Source organism: Amphiprion ocellaris, chromosome 19, assembly GCF_022539595.1.
Source record: "Amphiprion ocellaris isolate individual 3 ecotype Okinawa chromosome 19, ASM2253959v1, whole genome shotgun sequence".
NCBI classification, from domain to species: Eukaryota; Metazoa; Chordata; class Actinopteri; family Pomacentridae; genus Amphiprion; species Amphiprion ocellaris.
In genome coordinates, this window is record NC_072784.1 from 21,065,390 (window position 1) to 21,090,593 (window position 25,204).

At 37.8% G+C, this 25,204-nt stretch overlaps 2 protein-coding genes across 3 annotated transcripts; both read right to left on the reverse strand.

Annotated features, from left to right (window-relative positions):
* Positions 1–116: 116 nt before the first annotated feature.
* stxbp2 (syntaxin binding protein 2) lies at positions 117–14,657 on the reverse strand. Of its 2 annotated transcripts, none has more exons than XM_023288614.3 (19): positions 14,560–14,657; positions 10,083–10,132; positions 9,914–9,995; positions 9,251–9,327; positions 9,062–9,137; positions 8,856–8,959; positions 8,423–8,571; positions 8,252–8,336; positions 7,572–7,702; positions 7,340–7,447; positions 5,172–5,229; positions 5,011–5,076; positions 4,726–4,806; positions 2,972–3,113; positions 2,379–2,485; positions 2,196–2,294; positions 1,986–2,071; positions 922–1,079; positions 117–824 (listed from the first exon to the last, which is right to left on the reverse strand). In XM_023288614.3, exons 1-19 carry the CDS (start codon positions 14,594–14,596, stop codon positions 745–747), a joined length of 1,776 nt encoding a protein of 591 aa, XP_023144382.2. In that variant the 5' UTR covers positions 14,597–14,657; the 3' UTR covers positions 117–744. The 2 variants fall into 2 exon arrangements, with proteins under 2 accessions (XP_023144382.2, XP_023144381.2); XM_023288613.3 differs by having other exon boundaries at positions 922–1,082; positions 14,560–14,656.
* A 1,762-nt stretch (positions 14,658–16,419) lies between these two features.
* On the reverse strand, positions 16,420–18,948 carry LOC111580745 (protein PET100 homolog, mitochondrial). Its single transcript, XM_023288619.3, has 4 exons — positions 18,438–18,948; positions 18,173–18,259; positions 18,028–18,060; positions 16,420–17,612 (listed from the first exon to the last, which is right to left on the reverse strand). Exons 1-4 carry the CDS (start codon positions 18,462–18,464, stop codon positions 17,523–17,525), a joined length of 237 nt encoding a protein of 78 aa, XP_023144387.1. The 5' UTR covers positions 18,465–18,948; the 3' UTR covers positions 16,420–17,522.
* Positions 18,949–25,204: the final 6,256 nt, after the last annotated feature.

Sequence of the window (25,204 nt, forward strand, 5' to 3'; positions counted from 1 at the left end):
ATCATTTTCGGTATCTTTGACAAGCATAAGATACATTTGAAAGTTGTTGAAATGATCTCATCACACAATTGAAAAAAATCTGCAGGCAATGTGAAGGACAATCACAAGACACAACATTAAAAGTAAAATAAATTTAGTTTATTGCTCATTTTTAACGAAAAAGAAACAAACACCCACCATATTTGCTCCCAGCAATATATTAAAGTAAAAAGTAAATGTGCAAGATTTCATTACAGCAGTTGTTTCATCTGAGATGAAATTTCTTAGATGAGGAAAAAAGAAGTACCTAGAGAGAAACATTTTTTATGCACTTAATGTTACTGACTATATGATAAATATTTCTACTGACTTGCAATCAACTACAATTTACCTGAATAAGGCATTTGATGAGATGATCTAGTTTTGTGAGAATGATACAATTTCTCAGTACATAATTTGGCCAATCAAATACATAGTAACAAAAATAGGAATTTGAATTAGAATAGTACAATAATCACAGTATCAATAATGTCTAATTAAATATTTTAAAACATTTGCAATCACAGCGGTTTACAGGACCCAATTCACAACACACAACAAAAAGAACAGCATAAAATAAAATAATCACAAATGTTTCCTTCCATGGCTACGTGTCTTCATGTTTCACTTCAGATGTAGAAGACGTTAAACAGAATACCAGAAACCAGTAATCTAAAGTGTAACTAAACCCTTATTCCAGTGTGCTTTTCCCTGCTCTGGGTCTATCTAACAATCAGGATTAGGAACTTGGTCCAGACTCTTCAGATCATTGAGGAAGCTAGTTGGAGTCAGAATGTGAGATGATCCTGGCAAGGAAAAAATGGTATGTTTGATTTAAAAAAAACAAAAACAAAAAACAATAAATACAATCTTGGAACAACCTCTTCAACAGCAATTGCTTACCAATCAGCACTTCCCATTTCCCATCGGTGGCCTGGGTGACTTCATAAGCTGAACGCATCTCTGAGTGTGCCACCCCACCAATCACAAAAATAATCAGCCGAGGACCAGTGCGATATTCTGGTGGAGATTTATTTTTGTGCCAGTGTCCAAAACGTGCACTGCTGTAAAAGAATCCAATCAAAAGATTGAGCAACAAGTAACTACTGCTTAAACTAAGGCCTGCTGTGAGCAGTCAGTTCCAGTTATTTAATGATGACACTTTGTTGATAGCAAATAGTGAAAAAAAAATAACACAACAGTCTCACAATTCTTATTTTGGATACAGTATTGTCATGAAATTGATCCTAATGAGAAAATGTGAATCTTGGAAAATCTTCAAAATAAAGTTGTGGTATCATAGCATCGTGCCACAGTAAAACAGGAAAAAACTGAAAACCAAAACAGAACACAAACAATTTTCTTTTCAATGTGGTTTCAATCAGTTGTATATGTTTTGTCGGTATGCTAATCAGTTTCATAATATTTAAAAACAGGTCAAATTAAACCCTCTACTATGTCCTGCCGTATCCGGTTTTATAAAGCCCATATTACAGTGTTACTATTAATGACTACTCATCTTTAATTCTGCACTTTGCTTAAAAGGAAGCAGACAAGCATTGTGCATTATACAGATTATGAAAGAACCCAGGTCTATAAAAGTGCTTTTTATAAACACCATCATCACCGTGGTAGGAATTCCCGGGGGGATTACAGAGTTTTCAAAGAAAAACTGACTTGATTTCACCTCTTCAACTCCAGTTCACTTTGTCAAAAGCTAGCATCCAACTCATTTACAGGGATAAAAGCTTGATAATGTTATCTGGCTGCAACCCCACTTAATATTTTTGTTGCTTTAAACACCAAAACAAAAAGGAAAAATGGTAGACAAATGCCCAAACAAATATTTCCCTGGAACACCAGACAAAATATTTTTAAAAACTGATTTCATCTTATCTACGTACATATGAACTCTGATAAGTCACAATATGCATTTCAAATATTAGTTTTCAGCTTTAAGAACCCACCTGACTGCAGTCTGAGTTGTGTTGATGGGAGCAGGATCAGAGATGAATGGCCACTGCCGTTTGTCCAGTTTGTCGTCTATGACATTCTGTGATTCAGACAGACAGATGGTGTAAAAAAAAAAAAAAAAAAAAAACAATTACAAAAACTGAAGAAAACAAAAATAAAAGGATGTACTACCAACATCTGAAATCTCACTCAGACAATAATACCTCCATGACATCCTTGATGATGGGTGTCCATCTGGAGAGGTCATAAGTGCTCCCTGTGCGCTCCTTACGCTCTGGCAGTGTTTTCCCTGCATTGCTGCCCTATCAAACAACATGACAAATACTGAGAGAGTAAATGTACAGTTCCTGAACACTTAGAAAGTAACTAAACATCAAAAACTTTACCCCAGCTATTATGTTGCAGCCCAGGTTCTCCAGGTTGGTGATAATGTTGCTGTCAGCCTGAATGTTCGCATGTTGGATGAGCTTGGCGAGGTTCTCCTCTGTGATGCCTACATGGAAAACCAAACTTTTAAAGCAAACACTGTGAAGACTACAATAACATTTGATAACCTGCATTTCACTCAATGACAAAGTCTGGTTAGACTACACCCATGAACCACAACATTAAAACCATCTTCCTAATTTTGTGTAGATCCACCTTGTACTGAAAAATATCTCTGGATTTGGGCTGTTTCAGTGCATACAATGGATGCTCGATCAGACTGGGATATGGGGAGTTTAGAACTTGGTGTGGAACAATGTTTAGGTATGTGTGAAAGCAATGTCCATTTCAATTCCCAAGACCCAAGGTGTCCCACCAGTGCATTAGATTCTAGTGACACGATCAATGTCATTAAGCTAACCTACTAATGGTTTAAAAACTTGTGGCTGTTTGGTATTATTTGTAATGAACTGTCACACATGAATATTCTTTTGTTTTTAAAAAGTCGATTTTCAAAAGTCAAACATTAGAAAGCGCTACGACAGGGACACACCTTTCTTCTTGTGGAATATGTACAGCAGGATGATGCGGATTTTGTCGTAGGGTTCAAGTTCATTGTTGAGGAGCACAGGAACAATGCTCTTCATGGCATCTTTTAGAGGTTCCCCATCTGGAGTTGCTCCTATTACCAGGTCCTGTGGAGGACAGCCCCGGTTAACTACTAGCTTCTATTGAAATCTCAGTCATCAACTCCAGTCAGCTGACAGACAACTCACAGAGCAACTGACACAGAATTTTTTGCTTCTCTGCTTTATTCCACTTCTTGCCTTACTATATTTAGGCTTTTATGACCTGCAATTGGAAAATCACTCTGACCCTTTCACTAAACTACTTAAAGATTGATGCTGGCGTTACATCTCGTCAAAACTGATCTTTCTAATAATTTCAAAACATTTACAATTTTTTTTTTCACCAAACAGAAAAGGAATATTTCAGTATAAACTGTCCCGGATTGCATTCCAGAGTTGCATTTGAAATCTATTAAATATGTCAAAAATAATGCCAAATATTGGCCACTTAAGTTGGGTTTTTATACTTAAATCTAGCTTTGGGATTTTCCTTTAATGCAATCCTGGCAACTGCAAGATCTCCCTGAAAAAAAACTCCACTTTTGCTAAGCCTTATGATAAATATGGTCTAAGCCTTGTTAAGGCCAATTAAAAGCAAACATTTTGTGAACAAGTGAAAGATCATTTTGTTTACAACATTACACACGTACATTTGTACTGGAAAGCCCAAACAATGCACAACATTTAAACACATGACAGCTGACAGAGAACTGTTGCTGTTTGGATGGCACGGTCCATCTTAGAGCCAAAACATGCCTACTGGATTAAAGAGGCAGCTTTCAGACATGCTGACAATCCATTAGTGCGGTTGAGTGATTTAGTCATACAAAAAGGCCCCATTAACACTTGCATCTCATAATGCTACAACCATGCATTGCTTATCATTTCAAGTGTGCCTGTGACTCATCGGATACAGGACTAAATGTGGCTGAATACATCCCCTCAGGGAGACAAAGCATGTCTGGCCCATAAAAACAACACACTGGCATTTGGCGCTGGTTTGGACTATGGCATTATCCCAGCTTCTTGCTGGTGGAAGGATTTCTACATTACCAAGCGGTAAATGTGCGCTCTTAAATGCCTTTACACTTACAGTAATGACACAACAGCTTCTTCTGCATTTCTGTAGATATGGATGTTGATGTCCAGTCCCAAGCCTCTTATGCAATATTACGATTATGATTCTCCATTAAATACCACCAGACTGGGCCAGAAGCATTTGAACATAACCCAGTGGAGCTATAAATAAGGACGTTATCACGTCAAGGTCACTTAGTGTGCAGAGCGATTTCATGTCGGACATTCTCTCTAAGATACTTAGTGTAACACAGTGGGACGTTTCAGTTGATCCTCTGTGATATAAAAGCTAGAAACTAACAGCCTGTTTTGCCAAAAATGCATGAGCAGACCATTGGGTTCGATAGCCCACAGTGCCTTTCTCTTGCCGGATAAAGAAAACATCATGTTTCTATTTATGCCTGCAACTGTTGTACATGACAACAACAGAACTGGATTATCACAGTACAATCAGAAGCAACCAACATTATTATCTTTTTGTTCATCTATAGGAGCTGTTTGTTGTTATGATGACAATACTGTTTGTGTGCAAATACATTTTGCTGATGCTGTTAATAAAAGATTAATATCAGTTTTAATTTCACTCCATGAGGATACTGACCTGTTCCACTTCACAAAGTTTATCAAGAGAGGCCTTGAATTTCTTCATACAAGCCTCAGCTAGATGCAAGTGAGTGGAGTACTGCGAAGGAAAATAGATATTTGTTATTTATTTATTGTTTTTTATCTAATATAAAAAAATCAACACAACCTATGTTCAAACCAATTCAGAGAGGCAAAAACTGATGCTATCATCAACTTAAATACAACTGATCAGAATTCTATCTCTACAATATAAAAATGACTAAGAGAAGGGAATAAGTTTTCTTGTCTTCATCTCACTCACCATGCTCAGATCCTTCTGATACTGTGGCATCTTTTTCAACATCTGAGACAGATCTTTAATGTTGGCCTGAAATGCAAAAATATTTTTAAAAATAAATGCAACATAACATCAAAAACATCGGTAATAACTGAAGGAGAATGGGCAATGTACATAACACTCACATTGTCAGTGCACATTCTCTTGCTCTCACAAAAAGTGCGAAGAAGCTCCGTCACTTTCCTGCAACGTGTTTAGAAAATGATTAGCTACAAGAAAACAATTAATTAGCACAATATTTAATGTGCACAAAACAGAATTACATTTTTTTAAACATACATGCAATGGTGGAAAAAAGTTTACAATTTTACACAATCTCAAGTATTATCATGCAATATTTGTGGAAAAATCGTTTTTGTGTTTCAAAAGGTGTGGCTGCATTAGACAGACACAAAACAAATACAAATTATATTTTTTAAATTTATTGTTTAAAAGAAAAACTAACAAAACTACATTCTTGACAGTATCAGTGTGTCAGTTCTCAACATTGTCAGTATCAAAGTCAACAAATAACAGAGTGTGTTCAAAATGGAACAAAATAATAAATAAACCATCACATCATCAAATTAATATTTAGTAGTCCTGCCATTAGCATGCAGTAGAGCTCTAATCCTGGCTGGCATGTTCCCCACGAGCTTTTCACTCTGTTGAGGGGTAATTTGAATTACTTATTTAAATTCTTCTGAATTCTTTGGTTTACGCTTTGAAACAGACCTTTTGATAATCCACCACAGATTTTCAGTGGGGCTCATGTCTGGGGATTGAGATGGTCACTCTAAGACCTGGATACTGAGCTCCTGCAGCCAAGTTCTACTGGTTCTGGATGTGTGGCAAGAGGCATTATCTGTTGAAACATCCAGTTTGACCTCGACTGAACAGTGCATGTGCACAAGGGAGCATGTGGGTTTCTAGAATGGCAGAGTTCAATGTGCATCACAGACAGTGAGATGACCAACACCAGCAGCACCGCATCCCCAAACCATGATACTGCCTCCACCATGCTTGACAGCAGGTACTGTACATGCTGGAGATAATGCTTCACCTGGCCTTCTGCGTACCCTCACATTAGCAGGAGGAAGATAAAGCTGGAAACTGGACTCATCTGACCACAGAATCTTCTTCCAGTTCCTGGCTGTCCAGTTTTTGTATGTTTGGGCCCAACGACACTGGGCTAACCTCTGTCTCTCACTGATCAGGCGCTTCTTGACAGCCTTGTAAGACCTTTAGCCATGATCTAAAAATCGATCACGTACAGTGCAGGTGAAACACTGGACACCAGTTTGGTTTGACCACTGCTGCTGAAGCTCCTGTGATGTCATTCAGCAGTTTTTCCTGCACATGTGGATCAGGATGCGGTCATTTCTTGCTGAAGAAACCCTTGGACGCCCAGATCTTGGTTTGTCTTCCAAGCTGTTGGTTCGTCTGTATTTCTACAGAGTGTATCTAACTGCTGAAGGACTGCATCTGCACTTCCTGGCTATCTGGCAGCAGCTGTACCCTTCCTGGCTGAGAATCTGTATCTTCAGGCGTGTTTCCTGCATTAGGTTCCTTGTTTTAGCCATTTTTGTCTCTGAAGAATTTTCAAATGTGCTGGCTTTATATAGACACTAAGCACGGCAACAAAAATTGTGTCTTTGATAAAAAGCATGACCTTCATTAGTGGATCACTGGTACAAAAATGACCCAGAACTCATATTTTTTTATGCATTTTTATGGAACCAATCAGTTTTTAGTTTTTAATGGCTTTTTTCAGGATTTGTTTAGTATTCTGGCTGTGACGGTACTATAAGAAATTGAACTTGAAGACCTAAGAGTGATTCTTAATGTAACATTTCACCAAATGCATGGGGTGTTCGAAAATTTTTCTACCACTGTGACTCACATTGCATATAGACATACTTACTGCACATTTCTATAAATAATTTAAAGTTTTGACTTAGAGGGTCTAATTTAAAGCCAAAAATGTTTGTAGATTTAATGTTTTGAAAACTGACCATATTTTGTTAGGAAAGCAGAACACATTTTGCACCATCTTTGCGACAACTTTCCCACTACAGTCTGACAACGGACTAAAATATGACTAGCACAGGTGAATTCATTAATATCCATAATATGGTATTGAGGTAAATGAATCTTTTAATTATATGGCAATTGTAATAAACAATATCAAACTCTGATGAGGTGTATTTTTTTAAAATAGCATCACAAAACCAGGTAAAAGCAAATGTCCATAATTTGTTGGAAAGAGTAAGAATGCAGTTCTCTCACAGAGATGTAGTTGTAACAAACTTACTTAGTGACATCTGCGATGTGCATGTGTCTGAGCTGAACCCAGAGGTCATCATCTTCATTGAGTAACACTTCTCTCTCTTTTGAATCCCCAATGCCGGTTGTCTGATACCTAAACATTGAAAAAGCACACACATAAACACAAATTATTATGGAGAAGTGGTATCCCGAAGACAGCACATAAACCTGGCAAAAAAATGAACAGCAGTCAATGTTAAAGCAAAATGTGTCCTCACATATAGATGTCCTGTTTGATATCTAGCAAGTCATAAGCCATTGCTTGGAAGGTCAGCTCATGTAGAATCGGTGAAATTGGGTCAAACCCACGATCAACAATCAGTAGCTGAGTTCGCGCCTTGTCTGGACCCTAAAACCAAAGAACATTAAGGACATCAATCAGTACTAATTAGACTTATTTAATCCATAATTATCATCCTGTCTACAATACACAAACCATACAGCTCTTCAGAGTTTTTGTCAACCTGTCATGCAGTGAATTTCTCATCAGCTTTTACAACTGTTCAGTATCACCACCTGATGCAGCATTTCAGCAAACTTGCAATATTAAGTCCAGTCAAAAGAAATGCAGAGAATTGTTAGACAGCACAGCATGTTTATACACTTTAAATGTGTGGGGGCAAAATGAGAACAGTAATACATGCCTGTCAAGAGACCCATCTCAGGAGTAAGGAAATGTCAGCTAAGAAAGACAGAAAACAAGAAGGGGAAAAAGGAAAGGCCCAGCAAAGTGTGAGAAAAACAATCAACACAAAATAAAACCCAGAAACCACAGAAATATCCACAATCTATAAAGGAAAAGAGTGGCAGAAGTTTATTCGCTTGTATAGAAAAGGGCGGAAAAAAAGCAGCATAAAAATTCTTTTCACCATTTTTTGTGAATATTTGAATTGCTAACCTCTCCCATGCTTGGATTGTCAGCTTTGTGAGCAGTCAGGCGCCGGTAGACCTCATCAGCCAATCTTGCATTCTCCTCAGGTCCCCTAACAGGCAGAACGGTGTATGACTTGGAATGAGCAAGTAAATTCAGGGGCAGATTTCAATTTACTTTCAAGACAGGCTTCCGTACTTGCGGTAACGAACTGCAGGGTACTCCTTAAGCGTGTCACACACAGTCGCAATCTGCTCTGCCAGATTTTCTATCATTTTGTCTTTTTCTTCATTTGGCTTAGAACTGTAGAAGGAGTAGAGCGAGGTTGGGTCATCCAGGGAGAATACCTGCAGGGATAAGACAGATTAAGGTTTTACCTGTCATGACATAAACACTTTCATATTCAGTAACATTAATTGTAAAAGTTACTGTGTGTAAAAGGTATCAAGTATAGTAACAAATCCATGAAGAAGTGGGACTGTATATTTCCTAAATGTTTTGTTTAACTCTTAAGAATCTCATTAACCATGTTTTAGCTGCAGCAGACAGCAATTGAGGTATACAAAAGTGACTGAAACTTGTGTGACCAAAAAGCCTATTTGGATTAAATAAAAAGGAGAAAAATCCTCACCTGAGACTCACAAGGTAAGAAAGCAATGTTGATCTCTTTTAAAGTCTTTGCAACTTTGGCAACTCTGGATCTTCCAATCTCGGTGAAAAGGCCATCTGGACATGCTATGGAAGCATACAAATGGCATGGCTTTTTTAAAATTATACTCTATATATTTTGTAATTTCAAGCGTTTGAATAAAGTTATAAATATTTTTCCAATCTTACGTTCAGTGAAGAAGATGTGCGCTGCTTTGTAGGTGAAGCCCACGTCTTTGAAGTCATTGATAAGTGCACGAACTGACTGTAATTGAGAACATATTTTTGTTGAAAAGATTACAAAATAAGAAAAAACTTACGGAGCACTGATTATCTTAATATTAAAAAAAGAAGTTTGAGGAAAAGACAACAGTTAACCTTCTGCACAGGTGCAATCAAATAAATGGCCTCCAAACTGCAGATGCGCTCTCTGCGCTTATTGATGTCTTCCACAACTGAAAAGCAGAAAAGATAGGAATGTAACATTAATCTGACTTGACCACTGTCATGTGCAGCAGAAAATAAAACATCAGTATTATCATTGCGTACGACAAAATAGAGTGAAATAAAACACCAGCTCCAGATCAAATTTAGAAAATGCTGGAATAAATAACAACCTGAAAGGGCATTTCTTCCTTAACTACAGCTCCTCTTACAGCATAGGCATTTGTAAAACAAATCATTAAAAAACACTATTGTAAGGTATAAGCAAGTACCTTGGTTATTCTTGTCAGCAGAAAGTGGGTTATTTAAATATGAATGCTGTTTTGCATGAGCTACATCTTCATTTTAATACAATCAATCAGTGTCAAATCATTTATGAGAACAGCAGGTATTGCAGCGTGTACCCTTACACAGACATAAGGTAGGGAAGAGGGTGAGTATTTTTTGCATGTCCAGAGCAACACTATAATTCATTTAAAAAAAACAAAATTTCTCTCTGAGCATATACTGTAAATATCCTTGTCGAATACAAAGTCTTATCCGTTAAGTACACAACTGCTCCTTATGATGCAAGCCAATAATTATCCGTCTACTTACTGGTCACCCCCATTGCCAAAATATCAGACATCTTGCAGCAAGAGGACAGAATTCGCATGCCCATGTGATCCACAATAAGGACCTAAAGAAAAATACAAGATCAACAGGAATTAGAAACCTTGCGAAACAACATCAGGGGTTTTATTATTTCTTATTGTGTAACTGTTACCTTCCATTCTCCATCCTTTTTTACACTCTTAATGACACCATTTAGGATTTCTGTAGATGAAATGAAAAATATTCACGTACGATTAAAGAATTATCTGTTACCTCTGAGGAAACAAATTTAGCTTTGCATAAAAGTGTTGCAATTTTAGCAATATGTTTAATATAGCAATAACCACAACAATATGTGTAAGACAAAGAAAACACAACATTTTAAGTTATAATCTCTGCAAATCGAGTGGTGTGCTTTAATTAATAGTCTCTAAAGTGGCTAAATTGACAACTTTCCCTCTGTGCTTTACGTTTAAATTACTGTAAGGTGAAATAAGGATGAGAAATACTAAACTGGTGAAGTTTTAGTGTCTAAAACTAGGAAGTACCATATTTAGCTCTTGCACTTAAAAGTCACTTGGGTGCAACTTCCTGATGTTATACTGAGGAGATTATGAAGACCAGACAAAAGCATAGTTGTTCCAGTGACGTCATAGACACAACAGCTGAGTTGTGGTACTTACTGCAGCTGAAACAAACTGCAAAACATATGGTTTTCTGTTGTGTTTTCCAGTGCCCAAAATATCCTCAATCCAACAAAACTTCAAAGTAGAAGACCTACTTCATACACTATAAGCCATTATAGTTAGCATGGCTATTGCTTAAGCCATTATTTTCTTCATAACATCTGGGCAGCTTACCACTTTAGCATTTATCCTTGTGGAAATCCTGACCCATGCCTTAAATCTCCTAGCACTTAACTGTCGGTTTCTTTTAATAGTGCACAGAAGGAAGGAGCGAGGGATGAGACATACAATTGAAGAACTACACCAATGTGATATCATGTTCATCACACCACTTCCTTGTTTGACTTTATTAAAAACATGGCAATGAATCTATACGACACAAGACGGAGCCATATAGAAGTTTTATTTTTACAAAAACATGTAACTGGGTGAATGACATAACTAGCTGGGAATGTCATAAGCTAAAGTAAGCACTTCAAATCAGAACTTAAAGAAAATCATTAGTGCTCTTTATTCTCAGTTAACTATTATTGCTATCACTATATTATAAATTGCAACAAAATACTATTTGATTTCTGGTTGACGACTGGTCAAAGAAAAAAAAAAGGAAAAATGAACAGCTAATTTTTCCAGCAAGGATTTTCCAATAAGATAAGATAAGATAAGATAAAGATAAGATAAAGTTCTTTATTTCTCCCCACTCCAGGGGAAATTTACATTGTTACAGCAGTTTTATTTACAATATATACAAGGGTGGCAAAATTTTTAACAGAAAAAATAAAAATAAAGTTTAAAAGTGCAAAGATGTGCAGTGCAAGAATGTCTGTGCAAATTTTATGGTTTGGGGTGGTAATGATATAGTCCAGTTTATGTTAACATCAGCCAGTGATGCTGATGTTGTAAAGTCTTATAGCAGATGGGATGAAGGACCTGCGATAGCGCTCTTTCTTGCAGGGTGGATGTCTCAGTCTGCTGCTGAAGGAGCTGCTTAAAGACCCCACAGTGTCATGCAGTGGGTGAGAGGGATTGTCCATGATGGATGTGAGCTTTGACAACATCCTCCTCTCACCCACCTCCTCTATGGAGTCCAGGGAACAGTCCAGGACAGAACCAGCCCTCCTGACCAGTCTGTTTAGTCTCTTTCTGTCCCTTTCAGTGCTCCCTGCTCCCCAGCAGACCACTGCATAGAAAATAGCAGACGCTACCACAGAGTCATAAAATGTCCTGAGCAGAGTCCTGCACACTCCAAAGGACCTCAGTCTCAGGATTTTGCATAAAGTAAAAAAAAATCCTTTTGCATACAAAATTGCTCTGAGGCTTGTTTTACTTCTAATAGAATGCTGTATTAGGATTTATATGACTTTAGTTTGTCACTGCTCGGAATTTACCACTAATGATTACAGATTTTGACATTCTCAACAGTGACATGGAAGAGGCTCTACACACTACCACCAAAATGGAAACCCAACCTGTGTGGACAATGATGTTTTCAGGCATCACAATAAAACCATTAAAAACGTCACTCTATGTTTTCCTTTTCCAGACTGCTTAAGCAGAGTTATTTTATATTCACATTAGTACTGAGAATTTAAAAAGAAGTGATGCAAGCAATCTAAAACTTAGTGAAATAAATAGGTAATAGGATCACTACAAGCAAACAGCAAGTCATTGTTGTCTGATCTCTGATGTAGACAAGGTCAGAGGTACCTGTACTACCAGAGCACACCTGATGATTTCAGCACTTCTGAGTGAGGGAGTGTGTTCACACAACAATTCTATATATTACTCTTTACAAGAGCAAAATTTACAATCTCCAACATCTGCTAACCATTGACAGTGAAAAACTGCTGTCAGCTATTTATCTTTAAGCTGTGAACAGATGAAACACTTACTTTCAACCCATAACAGATTACAGAATACACTCCGTGTCCTGTTAAATAAACACTTCCATTACATAATGTCATTTGTCTTTGTAGAGACTTGTGAATATGCAATGCATAGTTTTCAGGGGTGATGCAGTGGATACATCCCCCTCAGTACTTAAAACACTTACATTTCCTCCTCATTACAAACTAAGTTGTGCTGCTGCGATAAACAAGGGAAATGCACACAGCAAAGCCACCTACCTCATGTATATATAATAACACTGTATGTATTGTTAATATCTATATTTATTCTGATCACCAGCACAATTTGCACTAAACCTTGGTTAACTTTCAACATCCTCTTCTATAGCTGTACACAATACTATAAAAACATACTGTCCTTTCAGCCTGATACCTTTGTTGGTAAGTACTTTGAGAGCAAAGAAAAAAAGTCAAATTCCTTGTATGTGTTCACCTACTTGGTCAGGTAAGCTGATCATGATTTACAAATTATTAATCAGGAAATTGTAATAAAACAAACTAACAAAGGAAGGGGTAGAAGTAATACCAGCAGTGGAAGCGAGAGCTAACATGGAGAAATGGTGAGTGGAATGCCGTGTGGTGCAAATCAAATAATCAACCATCAACTTAACAAGAAGGAAGTTTAAGAAGGAATACTGGCACACTGGGCTAATATGAAATGAGAATAGCTGATCTATAGGAGGAGGAATACTCCAAAGCAACACAGAATGCCTGACAGTCTTTTTGTATTATGTAAGATAAAATAAAAATGTATTAATCCTGAAAGACATTCTTATGCCGGATATGCTCAGAAAAAAATAGCAGTATGACATATTAGTAACTGGGCTGCACAGTGACACAGTGGTTAGCACCTTCGCCTTGCAGTTAGAAGACTGCGACCCGCCTTCCCAGAATCTTTATGCATGGAGTTTGCATGTTTCTCTAGGTACTCTGGCTTCCTCCCACAGTCCAAAAGCATGCTCAGGTTAATTGATAACTCTAAATTGTTCATAAGTGTGAATGCGAATGTGATTGTTTGTCTCTGTGTGTAGCCCTGTGACAGACTGGGGACCTGTCCAGGGTGTCCTCTTCGCCCTAAATCAACTGGGATAGGCTCCTGCCCCTGTGACCCCAATGAGAGTTAAGCGGTGTATAGATAATGCAAGGATTGATGGCTATTAGTAACTGCAAAAATATCAAGCTAAATTAGAAAAGGTAAGAGGCAATACTGGCAATGACACTGAAGTATTAAAGCAATGCTGTACATTGTAATGAATCACTGAAAATTCCATTATAATTGCCTGAATCATGTGTTTTTGTTTTGTTTCATAAAAATGAATCAATTTCTCCAATAAGATGATGGAGAAAAGGCACACGTTGAAGCATTAATTTCGCCAGTGTTTGGTGCTCAGTAAACCCCACACCATGACATGTCAACCCCCAATATTTAATCATAACATGACAATGCATGAGCTGTCACATTGTTACATCTTATATTACTTTAGGAAAAACTATCAAAACATTGGTCTATAACGTTACTGAAGACACTTATTAGAACATGGAAACAACACACGGGGAGTAAAAACTTTATGTAACAAAACTCGTGACTTAGCTGATGATTAATTACGGTTTACAGCGTAAATGTCCCAGCTGATTGAGTCCATCTCAAGTGACGGAACTTCCTTTTAGTTGAGCTAGCTAGCGTTAGCCAACAACCTGGACTTATCACAACATTTGCAGCTACTAACGTCGCAACCATTTATTGTTACGTTTGCCCAACGCCACAAAAACAAACACAACTTCTTCTCGAAATACTGTCACCAACTCAACACAGCAATGTCACATTGTGTCCACGACTTGTCAAGCAACATCACTGACGCAGGTAATGTTTGTACTTCAATTAGGAGCGAAGCAGGAAGAAACATTTGGTGGACCGACGTCCCCAACGCGGTTTAGAGTGATAAGTTGAGCATCGGTTTATTAAGTTGCTACGAGATGAGCTCAAACATGTCGCCTAGGTGTTTTAGTCACAATAAGTTTCTGAAATAAGATAATTAACGACGAACGTGTCACTTACTTTCTCCAACTACCGCCTTCAGTCCACTCGGTGCCATCTTGACGGCAGGCTGCTGGATAGTCGGTCACTTCCTTGGTTCACGTATACAGCTTGTATAGGTAATATATTGCCCCCTACTGTCAGATACTAGTACTGCAACAACCTCATGCGCACTGTATGGTTGTAACAAATAGCAGTCGTGTGAAGCATGTTAAACTACATTAATTGTGATTTATTTTAGTTTTAAACAAATTCTTTGCAAGGAGATTCACTGTAACTATTCGCTGATTGTAGCTGGCAAGTGTAAGTACACTAACATATCACTTAGCCATCTAGTTCATCACTTAAATAAGAGCAGTATTTATCAGTATATCACAATTTCAAAAAAAAAAAAAGAATTTTGTAGTTTGAATCAGACTCTCAAAATGAATGATAGCTATGAAACTGAGACAGCTGCAGGAAGGAAATGCAGTCTTTTCTGAGTGACTCGTGAGACTGTCAAAACATCCACTCTACACTGCCAAATATACTTGAGGGTATCAGCTGGTGAGCCTTGGGAAAAACATTTCAGCACTTCAACACTTGGATGAAAAGTTCAGCAGTTGGTTGGTTGTTGCAGGGACACGTCCAAGACATAAGAGGGTCTGGACAAAGCGAGGACAGTCCTAAAAGATCTTAAATAGCTGCACTGCTCTGAAGAAGCTCCTGATGTGTCACAATCAAAATGGTTTATGAACTTGTAATGTTAAGGACGTGGGAACAAGTGCTACCTCTTAAAACAAATTGTAACTACAAAGTGTGCAGTGTGCCTTGCTTAAAGGCATCCAAACTAGAGGCGTTGAAAAGGGAACGAGTGAGGGAGTCCAGTGGAAAGTCCAGTCCAAATCAGCAATGCACCAGTAATAGGGTGACATCTTGAAATAAGAAATATGTCCATATAGAATGTTCATACAGTAACATGAGAAATACCTTCATATAAAAACACAACTTCATTCAGGGAGGAAATAATGTAAATGAATAAACTTTAAATAAGATGTTAAGTATATACATAATTGGTTCCTATAGTGTTTATCCTCCCTCACAAAGTTATTAATGAAAACATGTATTTCATGTAAATTATCACACAACTGAATCATCACCAGTACAATCTGAAGTCCCTATCAAAGAATCACTCTGACGACCAGCAAAGAAGAACAAATCAAAACCTGGAATGACCTGGAAAAGACTACCCTTCTAAGTAATAATCACTTTATTCTAGACAATGGCGTTCTTCTCTTTTTCCCCCTTCTTTCGACTCTAGTCATGTATGACATGTACCTTATCACAGATGTATTCATTATTTCATTTAATTTACTTGCCTCAGATAACTTATGTTCATATCTTTGGTTCTAATGATCATATTTTTTGATCTCTTTGCTGGGCATAAACTACACAATTCAACAAGGAGCAAATTTAAAGAAAATGAAAGTGCTTTGCTTTGTGTTCCTTCTCATTTGCATATGAGTCTCAACCATTTAAGCCTTGAACTGAGCAGACAAACCCAATTGTTTTGAATGTCACAAGGTAAAAAACAGCGTGTGGTAAAGATGTGAGAATTTAGATTAAGCATACTTGTAGCTGTAAGGTAGGAAAAAATCATGAAGAAAAAGCAACAGTTAGAACCTCTACACTGGTACAAGTAACTAGTCTTGTAAGCAAGATACCATTAACAAATATTGAGAATATTTGAACTAATGGTTGCCAGAAGGTATAAGGAAGTGTCTAAGTTGAAAGATGCTTTTTTGTCTGATGAAAACAAAGATTTACTGTCATAATTAAGGTAGTTCTGATATAGAGCAAAAAACAGATACTACAGGCACAAATGGGTGCAACCAGAGGGGATAAAACACTGGATCACGTTTATTCAAATATTAAACATACCTATAGAGCCAGTCCCCTGTCCCATCTTGCCAATTCTGTTCATCTCTGCTTGTCCCTCATCCCCATATGCACCCCACTCAGAAGGAAAACAAAGCCAGAGACAAAGACTACAAACATGGCCTGAGGGAGCTCTCTGTCGGCTGCAGGACTGTTTTGCATGGACTTTTTGGGAATTATTTGAACATCACAACCTACAGGAATTCACAGACACTGTACTTTTCTATATCAAAAACTATGCTGACACTGTCACTGCCAACAAACGAATCCAGGTTTTTTCCAACCAGAAACCCTGAATGGCCAGTAGTGAGGTCCAGACTCTCCTCAAGAGCCTCAACACAGCCGTCAGGTTAGGGGACAGGTCAGACTTGGCCCCCAACCAAGTCTGACCTGAAGAGAGGTACCAGGGATATAAGTTTGCTGACGACCACTGTTGTCGGGCTCATCTCAGAGATGAGTCTGCTTATAGAGATGAGGTCATGAGGCTGTCTGCGTGGTTTTCAGTGAACTAATTTACAGCAGCACTGGGAAAGCAGGTGAAAATTTCAGGACAAAATCAATTACTTTGTGTTTTACGTGTTTGTTTAATTTTATTTGAGTTTATAAAGATTTGTTTTACACCTGAATATCTTTCTGTTGATGTGTCTCAAAAAAGCCTAACTACATCATCTGTGACTCAATGTTGCAAAATTTGAAACATGAAAACAAAATCTAACAAGCGGAACAGACTTACAGGCACTGCACCTTACAAAATAAATAATAATTACATAAGATGTCACTAGCTGTACAAATACAATAATTATTTAATGACAGTGTAATGATAGAAACTTAAAGATAAAACCCCTCTAGGATTTGATCAGTCTTGTGTGAAACAGATGCATCAAAATGAAACAACAGGAGGCATATAAGTCATTCTTTGAAAATTTGCAGCACACCGTAGGATATTGGATCTTTGCAGAGACTTCCAAAGTGACATGGTTTCACTCCAGTCCAACCATTTTTTCTTCTGTCCAAAAATCACTTTCAGATAATCCTGCATCAGTATTGCCTTGTTTGGCACATTATGTTCAGTTCTCAGATTCCTCAGAAAAATTTTTTAATATCCGCTGCTCCTTACGAACTCGCATTCGCTCCTTGAAGTTTTCCAACTCTTTCCTCTGAAAACAAATACAGAACAAATATTACTATTATCAGATATCGTGCTGCACAGCAGTAGCTCAAAGCAGACTTCATTAAAACACACCTTTTTGTGAATAGGTCAAACAAATAGCAGATAGAAATGAAGTATATAAAATACAGGTATGACTTCTCAGTATGATCTAACAATCAGTTTGACTGAAATATTAAAATAACAAAAGTAGCAAGAGGTGTTTTTCTTGTGTCATTCCTTTGATCAAATTGAAAAAAAAACATAAAACCCTTGCACAAAAAGAAAAAAGAGCTTTTTAACTCACAGTATGAGGTGCTAACGATAGATAGATAGATAGATAGATAGATAGATAGATAGATAGATAGATAGATAGATAGATAGATAGATAGATAGATAGATAGATAGATAGATAGATAGATTACCTGCACTTCCTCGTCAGGGGGGAAGATTTCCCTCTGAATACCATAAAAAAAATCACGACAGTACAGAGAAAGAAGACATTCGTTATTACAACAACACTTCAGTCAACTGATACGCATGTTCGAAAACTTTAAAATTCTTACTGACCTTCCTTTTTATTATATACTCTTCAAAGTACTCTGCTTGGTTTGAGATCCAAAACATGGTCACAGGAAAGGACAGATATAGCATCATCTGTTTAACACATCAGAAAGACCGACCAGTGACTTACAGTGGAAAACATGAGTGTTACTCTAATGGTAATGATTAGCAAAACAGCAAACGAAACCAAGGAAACTCGCACCATTTTAAACCTGAACAAAAATACATACTGAATATCAATACACACCATTTTAAAATATGTGATACTTACTCTGAACACCTCTATTTTAACACCCATTTTCACGTTTACTACGGACCTCGAACGCTGAACTGTTACCAAACTCCAGCCATTACCAAAGACCTTCAGAGTACTTCCGGGTTTCGATAAGGTCCAGTCACGTGAAAGTCAGGACGCATGCGTCAGTGTTGTAAGAAATACATATTTTTAACAGAAAGAGGGACACTAAAGTCCTGATTTTCATATACATTTTCGCCTCGCGATATTTTTTAAAAAATCTTAATCTTACGTTTGATTTGCATTTTGTTTTAATGAAGGCATGTCGAACCACGGTTGTCCACAGAGGGGCTCCAAACCATTGATTTTGTCCAGAGGATTCTCTGTGCATTTTAGCTAATGGCCCTTCAGTCAATTTCAACTGATCCGAAACTAATTAGTCATGCAATGAAACATCAGGAACTCTTGTCTCGTCTTTGGAAAAAACATGTCTTTCACTTATTCACGTCTGCATGATAAGGACCACGACTTTGGGTAACTGTTTGTGACAACTAGTCACTTCACTCACTATGTCGTGTTTCAGATTTAAAGGGGAAATGGGTCTAGCAACATATACTGGTGCAATCGGTTACAATGGTACCAGTATCTGTAACTGAATCTGTCCTGCGACTTTTGCACATTCCAGTGCAGAATTTTAGGCCTTAATTAATATTCAGTGGTAGTTCTATGGACCTCCATATACTGCATCTTTCATAATGTTTAAATTAAACTAAACTGCATATTTATCAATAACTCTCCAGTCTTCATACTGGTGCACTGAGCATAATTTCCTCTTCAGTTGCCGCTGAAGTTGCAGTCCGTGACGCGCTCTTTACGTCCTCGTCCGAAGACATACGCGTGACGTCATCCACAACGAGAGGTGTTCAGGATCCTCGGAGAGAAAGATCCCGCGCGCCCTGACAACCTGATAAACCCAGGTAAACGCCGTTGTTTCCAACATTATTCTGCCAGTCATGTTGTCTCAGTGAACTAATTGAGTAGACAGCAGGACATACGGTAACAGCGGTGTAAGAATTAAGAGGTAGCACTGCTGCCCGGCGTCCACTGAGACCGTTCTCTTGCACGGCGGCCTGTTCTGGATAGCTAGCTTGCTAGCTAAAGCTAGTTGGCAGTTGTCTATCAAAAGACACAATAACCGCACCTACATTGTGTGTCTCTCTGACATCCCTTGCCTGTCTCACCCACTGCTGGCCCCAATTACGGTACAAATAGTTCAACAGATAATGGCACGACCACCGTGTTGGGCAGCTAATGCTAGTTTGCTCGTCGACTGTCTTGTGTTGTGGGAGACGGTGACGCCGTCACGGTGATGATGGCGCACACTCAGACTGAAGCTATTTGCTGAGAATGCAGTCAATTGAGCAGATAACAGAAAATCGAGGTCTGGTGGTGATTTTTACAAAGCTTGGTCCCATGATCTTCATGACAAAATGCGTTCATCTTGGTCTGCTTTCTGTTGTGCTGCGCATGGCACTGACGTCCATTATGAAACCCAAGCAATAATATATGCCCTGTGGCCTAACGCTAGGATCTTGGCTCCTCGACGATGGTCGCTCGCAAGCAGTCATTACTCTGCAATTTATCGTTGTATTCGCCACATCCAGTAATGTTCCCTATGCTAGACAGGCGTGTTTGGACGTATTTTGCTTATGTCACCAATATGACCGACTATTATAGACACAAAGCAGTGGCATTCGTCCGACCTGTGTCTTCAATAGATTACTACCGCTGAGGCCCGTTACTTAGTTTACTGTCTTGCTGTTTCTTTCTAAGAAATATCCCCGCTTTACAGACCTGTAACTTTGCTTGTTGATTTTAAAGATGTACTATTGCTGTTGTAGTTGGACGCAAAATGTGGAACAACATAGCAGTGTATCTTATGACAGACACTTCTTTACCTGCAGTCACATGCATATTTGGACAGGCTGCTTTGCCTAAAGGTGCACAAAAACAGAAGCAGTTTAAAGCTCTGAACATATTGTTACTGCGCTTACTCATGCCTTTTCATTGCAACATCCCTTCAGAAATATTTTGTCAGTCTGTTACTATGGATTCGGAAAGAATCAAAGCCTGAGTGACTTGTGATTAACTTATCACTGGCCAGCTATACAGCTTCCTTCAGACATACACTCCTTTCAGTTAATCAGATTCCACCTTAACCTGTGGCCTTTTGAGTAAAAGTCATCACAGCAATCTTACTAGGTTGGACGTAGTAACGTTTCCATATCACTTCCAACACGACACAAGTCTCAACTGCACATGCTTTCACATAAACAGATAGCCACAGTGGTACTTTGTGTTGTGTAAGATGACGTGGGAAAGGTGTTTTCCACATTTCAGCACCAACATTGGTCTAAAAACATCAGAGCGCATTCACTTTGCTCTAAAATTTCACATTTGTTAGTCTAGTAAACTAATATTTAAAAAAAAAAAAAAAACAGTAACAATTTTACTGATACCAAAAAAACTTACAGGCCTGCTTAATGATATTCACCAATAGTGAATGTAATTCTTTTTTTTGACATAACAATAACAGGAGTTAAAGTTCTGTATGTTGCTTTTAGCTGTTTGTAGTAGATTTTCCTCTGGGTGTATGAAATGCCTGCTGCAGCAGTCAGATCTGTATGTGTGTCCCCAAAACTTAAGTTGTATGTATTTATGCACATAGAACAAGAGTGGCGGTAACTTCATATATTGTTCATAATATAAATTATCTGACATGGAGACAAGATCAGTCAGGATCTAACAGGACGTTGGAATGTGTATGTTTTTTCACCTCAGACAGGTAAGCTGCTATACCCAGAGTCTCAGTTTATAAGCTGAGGGTTGAGTTCTGAGTTCCATTCCTGCTGTTGCGATATTGTTATTTAACTGTTTGTAATATTGTGGTTAGATTAACATCATACATGGACAGAATTACCATTGTTTAGGAAATCATATATAAACTGGTCAGTTTTTTGGTCAAGCATCTTTTATTTATTAGTGCATTAGTATGTATCATACATTGCTAGGTGTTCTGTCTAATCTCGCATAGATGACCAACCTGACCTGGGTAGAAGGGCATGGCGTTACCATTAATCAAACAAGCTCTGAGGGTTGAGTTGTTAATCATGTTACTCCAATTAATTTTCCTCGATGGCATTGATCAGATGCACCATAGCTTTGCGGATTGGTTTATAGTGCTTGAAGATACTAGGTAGGCTGCATGTTAAACATGTTCCCAGAGTTGAACATACTTTTCTTGCACCTCTTGTGTTTTTTTTTTATTTTTTAAAATTCTTTTTTGGTCCTGGTCTCTCTGGTTTAGTTGCCATGGTAACACCATCCTTGGCCTAGTTGTGAATGACCCCCGAATGAAAAGGAGAGTGTGGTCTGAGAACAAATGAGCGAGCGAACAAAATCTATTATAGTGTGTGTGAGTGTATGTGCTTCATTTATCACTTTTGAATCATAGAATTACTACAACTATGTTAGTTTTTGGTTTCTCTTCAGTCCCATGAAAACTCTGTGTGCGTGTCTATGGCTCTGTGGGTGTGTGTCTGTGTGTGTATTTTTTAAATAATACTTTGACGTATTGAGATATAATAGACAATTACATGTGCGTTCTTTAGTCTTTTCTTAGGACCGGTAATTACTATTGCTTTTTTAACTTATGCTTGTATGTTAATTTAATTTGTAATGTTATCTGTGATGATTTGCTTGTGAGGCCCAGTCTGACTAAGACTTCCGCATCATTGGAATCAGACCGTGTTCTTTATCACTTACAATCACGCTTTAATATTGGTCACTTCAACAGTTGATTTACTTGCGACTCACCCATGTAATTTTCAGAGACTGAATCACAATTCAATTATATGGAAGCGTAATTAATTATTATGTTGAATTTGTACATACTTTTTCCGAAGTTCACCCAGTGTAGGCATTGATACAGTCCATCTCACAAACCTGTGCGCATAGCCATGCCTCAGTGTTGTACTAACAGCATCTTACAAACATTGTCAATTCAGTCAAAGCTTCACTCAGCCCTATTTCAAAGATATGGCAATGTACCAAGAGCTGGTTACATTTTTCAGAAGCATTAGTCTGGTCTGTTTGATTTGGAAGTAGTCGTTACAACTTTCACACTTCAAAGGCAATAATTTTATCCTCTTCTCCTCATGCTTCTCAGTAGGTATTGATCACGCATGTGCTACTATTAATGATCAGAGTAGCTTGAAAAATATACAAACGTATATCGTCAGTTGTTAGTTTTTTGGGTCAGGACCTGATTTCATCTTGACTGCCACTGTGATCAGCAGTGTCCCGCTGCACGGGATAAGACAAGATGTGAAGCAGGGTTTAGACATCAGCTGGATAAATGTGCTGAGCAACATCTGTTGGTCTGTCAAGTTTGCAACAGAGCCTGACATTTCTCACTGGTTTGCTCAGGGTATATTCTCCAGTGTACTTGCTCATGAGATTAGACCCAAGAACATAAATAAGCTGTGAGAATGCCTGCATATTTCAGATAATCAACTGGGTGGTGAACGCAACTTTGATGTAGCATCACCTTTAAATTGATAGGGCAAACTTGTAGTACACAATTGCTTATTTAAACATCTAACAGTTATCAGTCTGTGTTTCAGTCCACCTGGTGGGTGTAAGTCACTTCAATTTACTTTCTCTTAGCTTTGTTTTTGGTCTCTGTCAACTTCTAAAGGAAATGTTTGTTGTTGTTTTTGTTTCTCCACCTACTATATTTACTTGCTAGTCATTGTGTGTGTACTATTTGGTACTGAGCAGGTAGTCTACTGCTTCTTCCCTAAAAACAGTTTCCTGCTGTGGCTGTAAACAACACTGACAGCACTAAGAGTGAATGAGAACTGTAGAGTTGTGGCTTGGACAGCTAAACAATAAGCAAAAACCACTATAAACCTGAGATGACCTGCAGAATTAGGTGATCATTCTTGTGACTTATTTCACATTATCATTTAATGCCTTATTTTAATTATTGATCTAAAATATCTCTTATAGCCCATCTAAAGACTATATATTGCCTTATATATAATGATTTTCAGGCAGTCCCAAGCAATGTTTGATGGGCTTAAGCACAATTTAAATACTTTAGAAGATTTACAGATGTGCTGTTCAAAACATTCAGTAGTCCATAAGTTTTTGCTCATTATTCTATCTTTATGCTGATCAGATCTAAATTTATTGTTGCCATTAACATTTCTTTTAAAACTTTTATGATTATTCCACCACAGTTCATCATAAATCATAAAATAAATCTCAATAAAACCTCAATAAGTTCCAGGTGGATCATGATTAGAATAACATAATCTTAGTTTTGAGCTTGTAATAACTGAGTGATCTGTGCCCACATTGTTGAAGGAACGAAATGAGTTGAAAGGTCCAGATCTTCTTTGAAAGTAATATCCTCAATTATAAAAGTACAAAGAATGAAAGTGCTCTAAAGGGTGTGACTGTAATGATCCATTGTGTGGGAACACTACAGTTTTTCAAGTAACTACAATGATGATAGGCAAAAATAGTTGGATTGAACCAAAGTTATATGCCAGCATTGTTCAGTTGTGATTGACCATGTAAGTGGTTGCATGTTGAACGAGCTCACTCATTTTAGATGGCAGTAGTGCAAGAAAAAAGTGAGGATGCAAAACCAGCTTCCTGTAGCATTTAACTAACCTCTTATTAACAATTCAGACTGGGCCAAAGTGATAGCAAATACCATAAGTGTTTTTATAGCAACAGATATGCGCACAGTCTCTGTTGTTGAAAATACAGGTTTAACCACATGCTGACAGTATTTGAGCCACATTACGAAGTTCCCTCATGTTCGTATTTGAGCCAGCAGGTCATACCATCCCTTTATAAACAAACACAACCTACAGTTGTCACAAGTTATCCATCTGCTGCTGTCGCTCTCCCGACTGATGGGAGGACATCTAGGGATACTGAGAGTCAAATGACTGTATTGATGCATTTCCAGTGGTTAATTTTCTAAATGCTGTGCTTTAACGGATATTATGTATTTTTATTTGAAACAATATTTGTGTTGCACAGGCAAAGTGTGAAGCTGAAAGCTGCTAATGTCAATACACGTTCGGTACAGGTTAAGCACGGGTAATCTTCTGAATTTGTTATCTTAATGGATTTTTTATTCTATTATATTTTATTTGAAAGAATATTTATTTAGTACATAACACTTTATTAGTAGGGTAGGTTGCGGCCAGTTTAATAGCACGTATTTCATGTTTTCCCAGTACAGAACACTTACTGAACCGTGGCCTCAAAACAGAGGTATGTCCCAATGGCCAATGCTGTAGTACAGTTGGCATAATCAGAAAGTTGGAGCACTTAAAAAGCACAAATTAAAAATGAATGGTTAAAATTGCAACACGAGACAGTAATTTTAGTCAGGAGTGTGCCCCGGCATTTCTTTATTTTGATCCCCCTGCCTTTTGAATGCCCACTTAAGTGCTTTCTGAGAAAATTTTAATTTCAAGGCTAAGCTGAGATAGGCCTGATGATATCATCAGCCTGATGAGATCATTTCTGTACCTATGAGAGATCTGCCTGAAGCAAAAAAAATAAAAAATCCAGATGAAATAATCATATCAGTCTGATGATATCATCAGACTGATTTGATTCATATTTCAGGAAGATCTCTCATTGGTACAAAAAAGTTATAGAACTGATTTCACAGGCTAAAGGGTATTCCTACAAATGAGCATGTTAGTAAA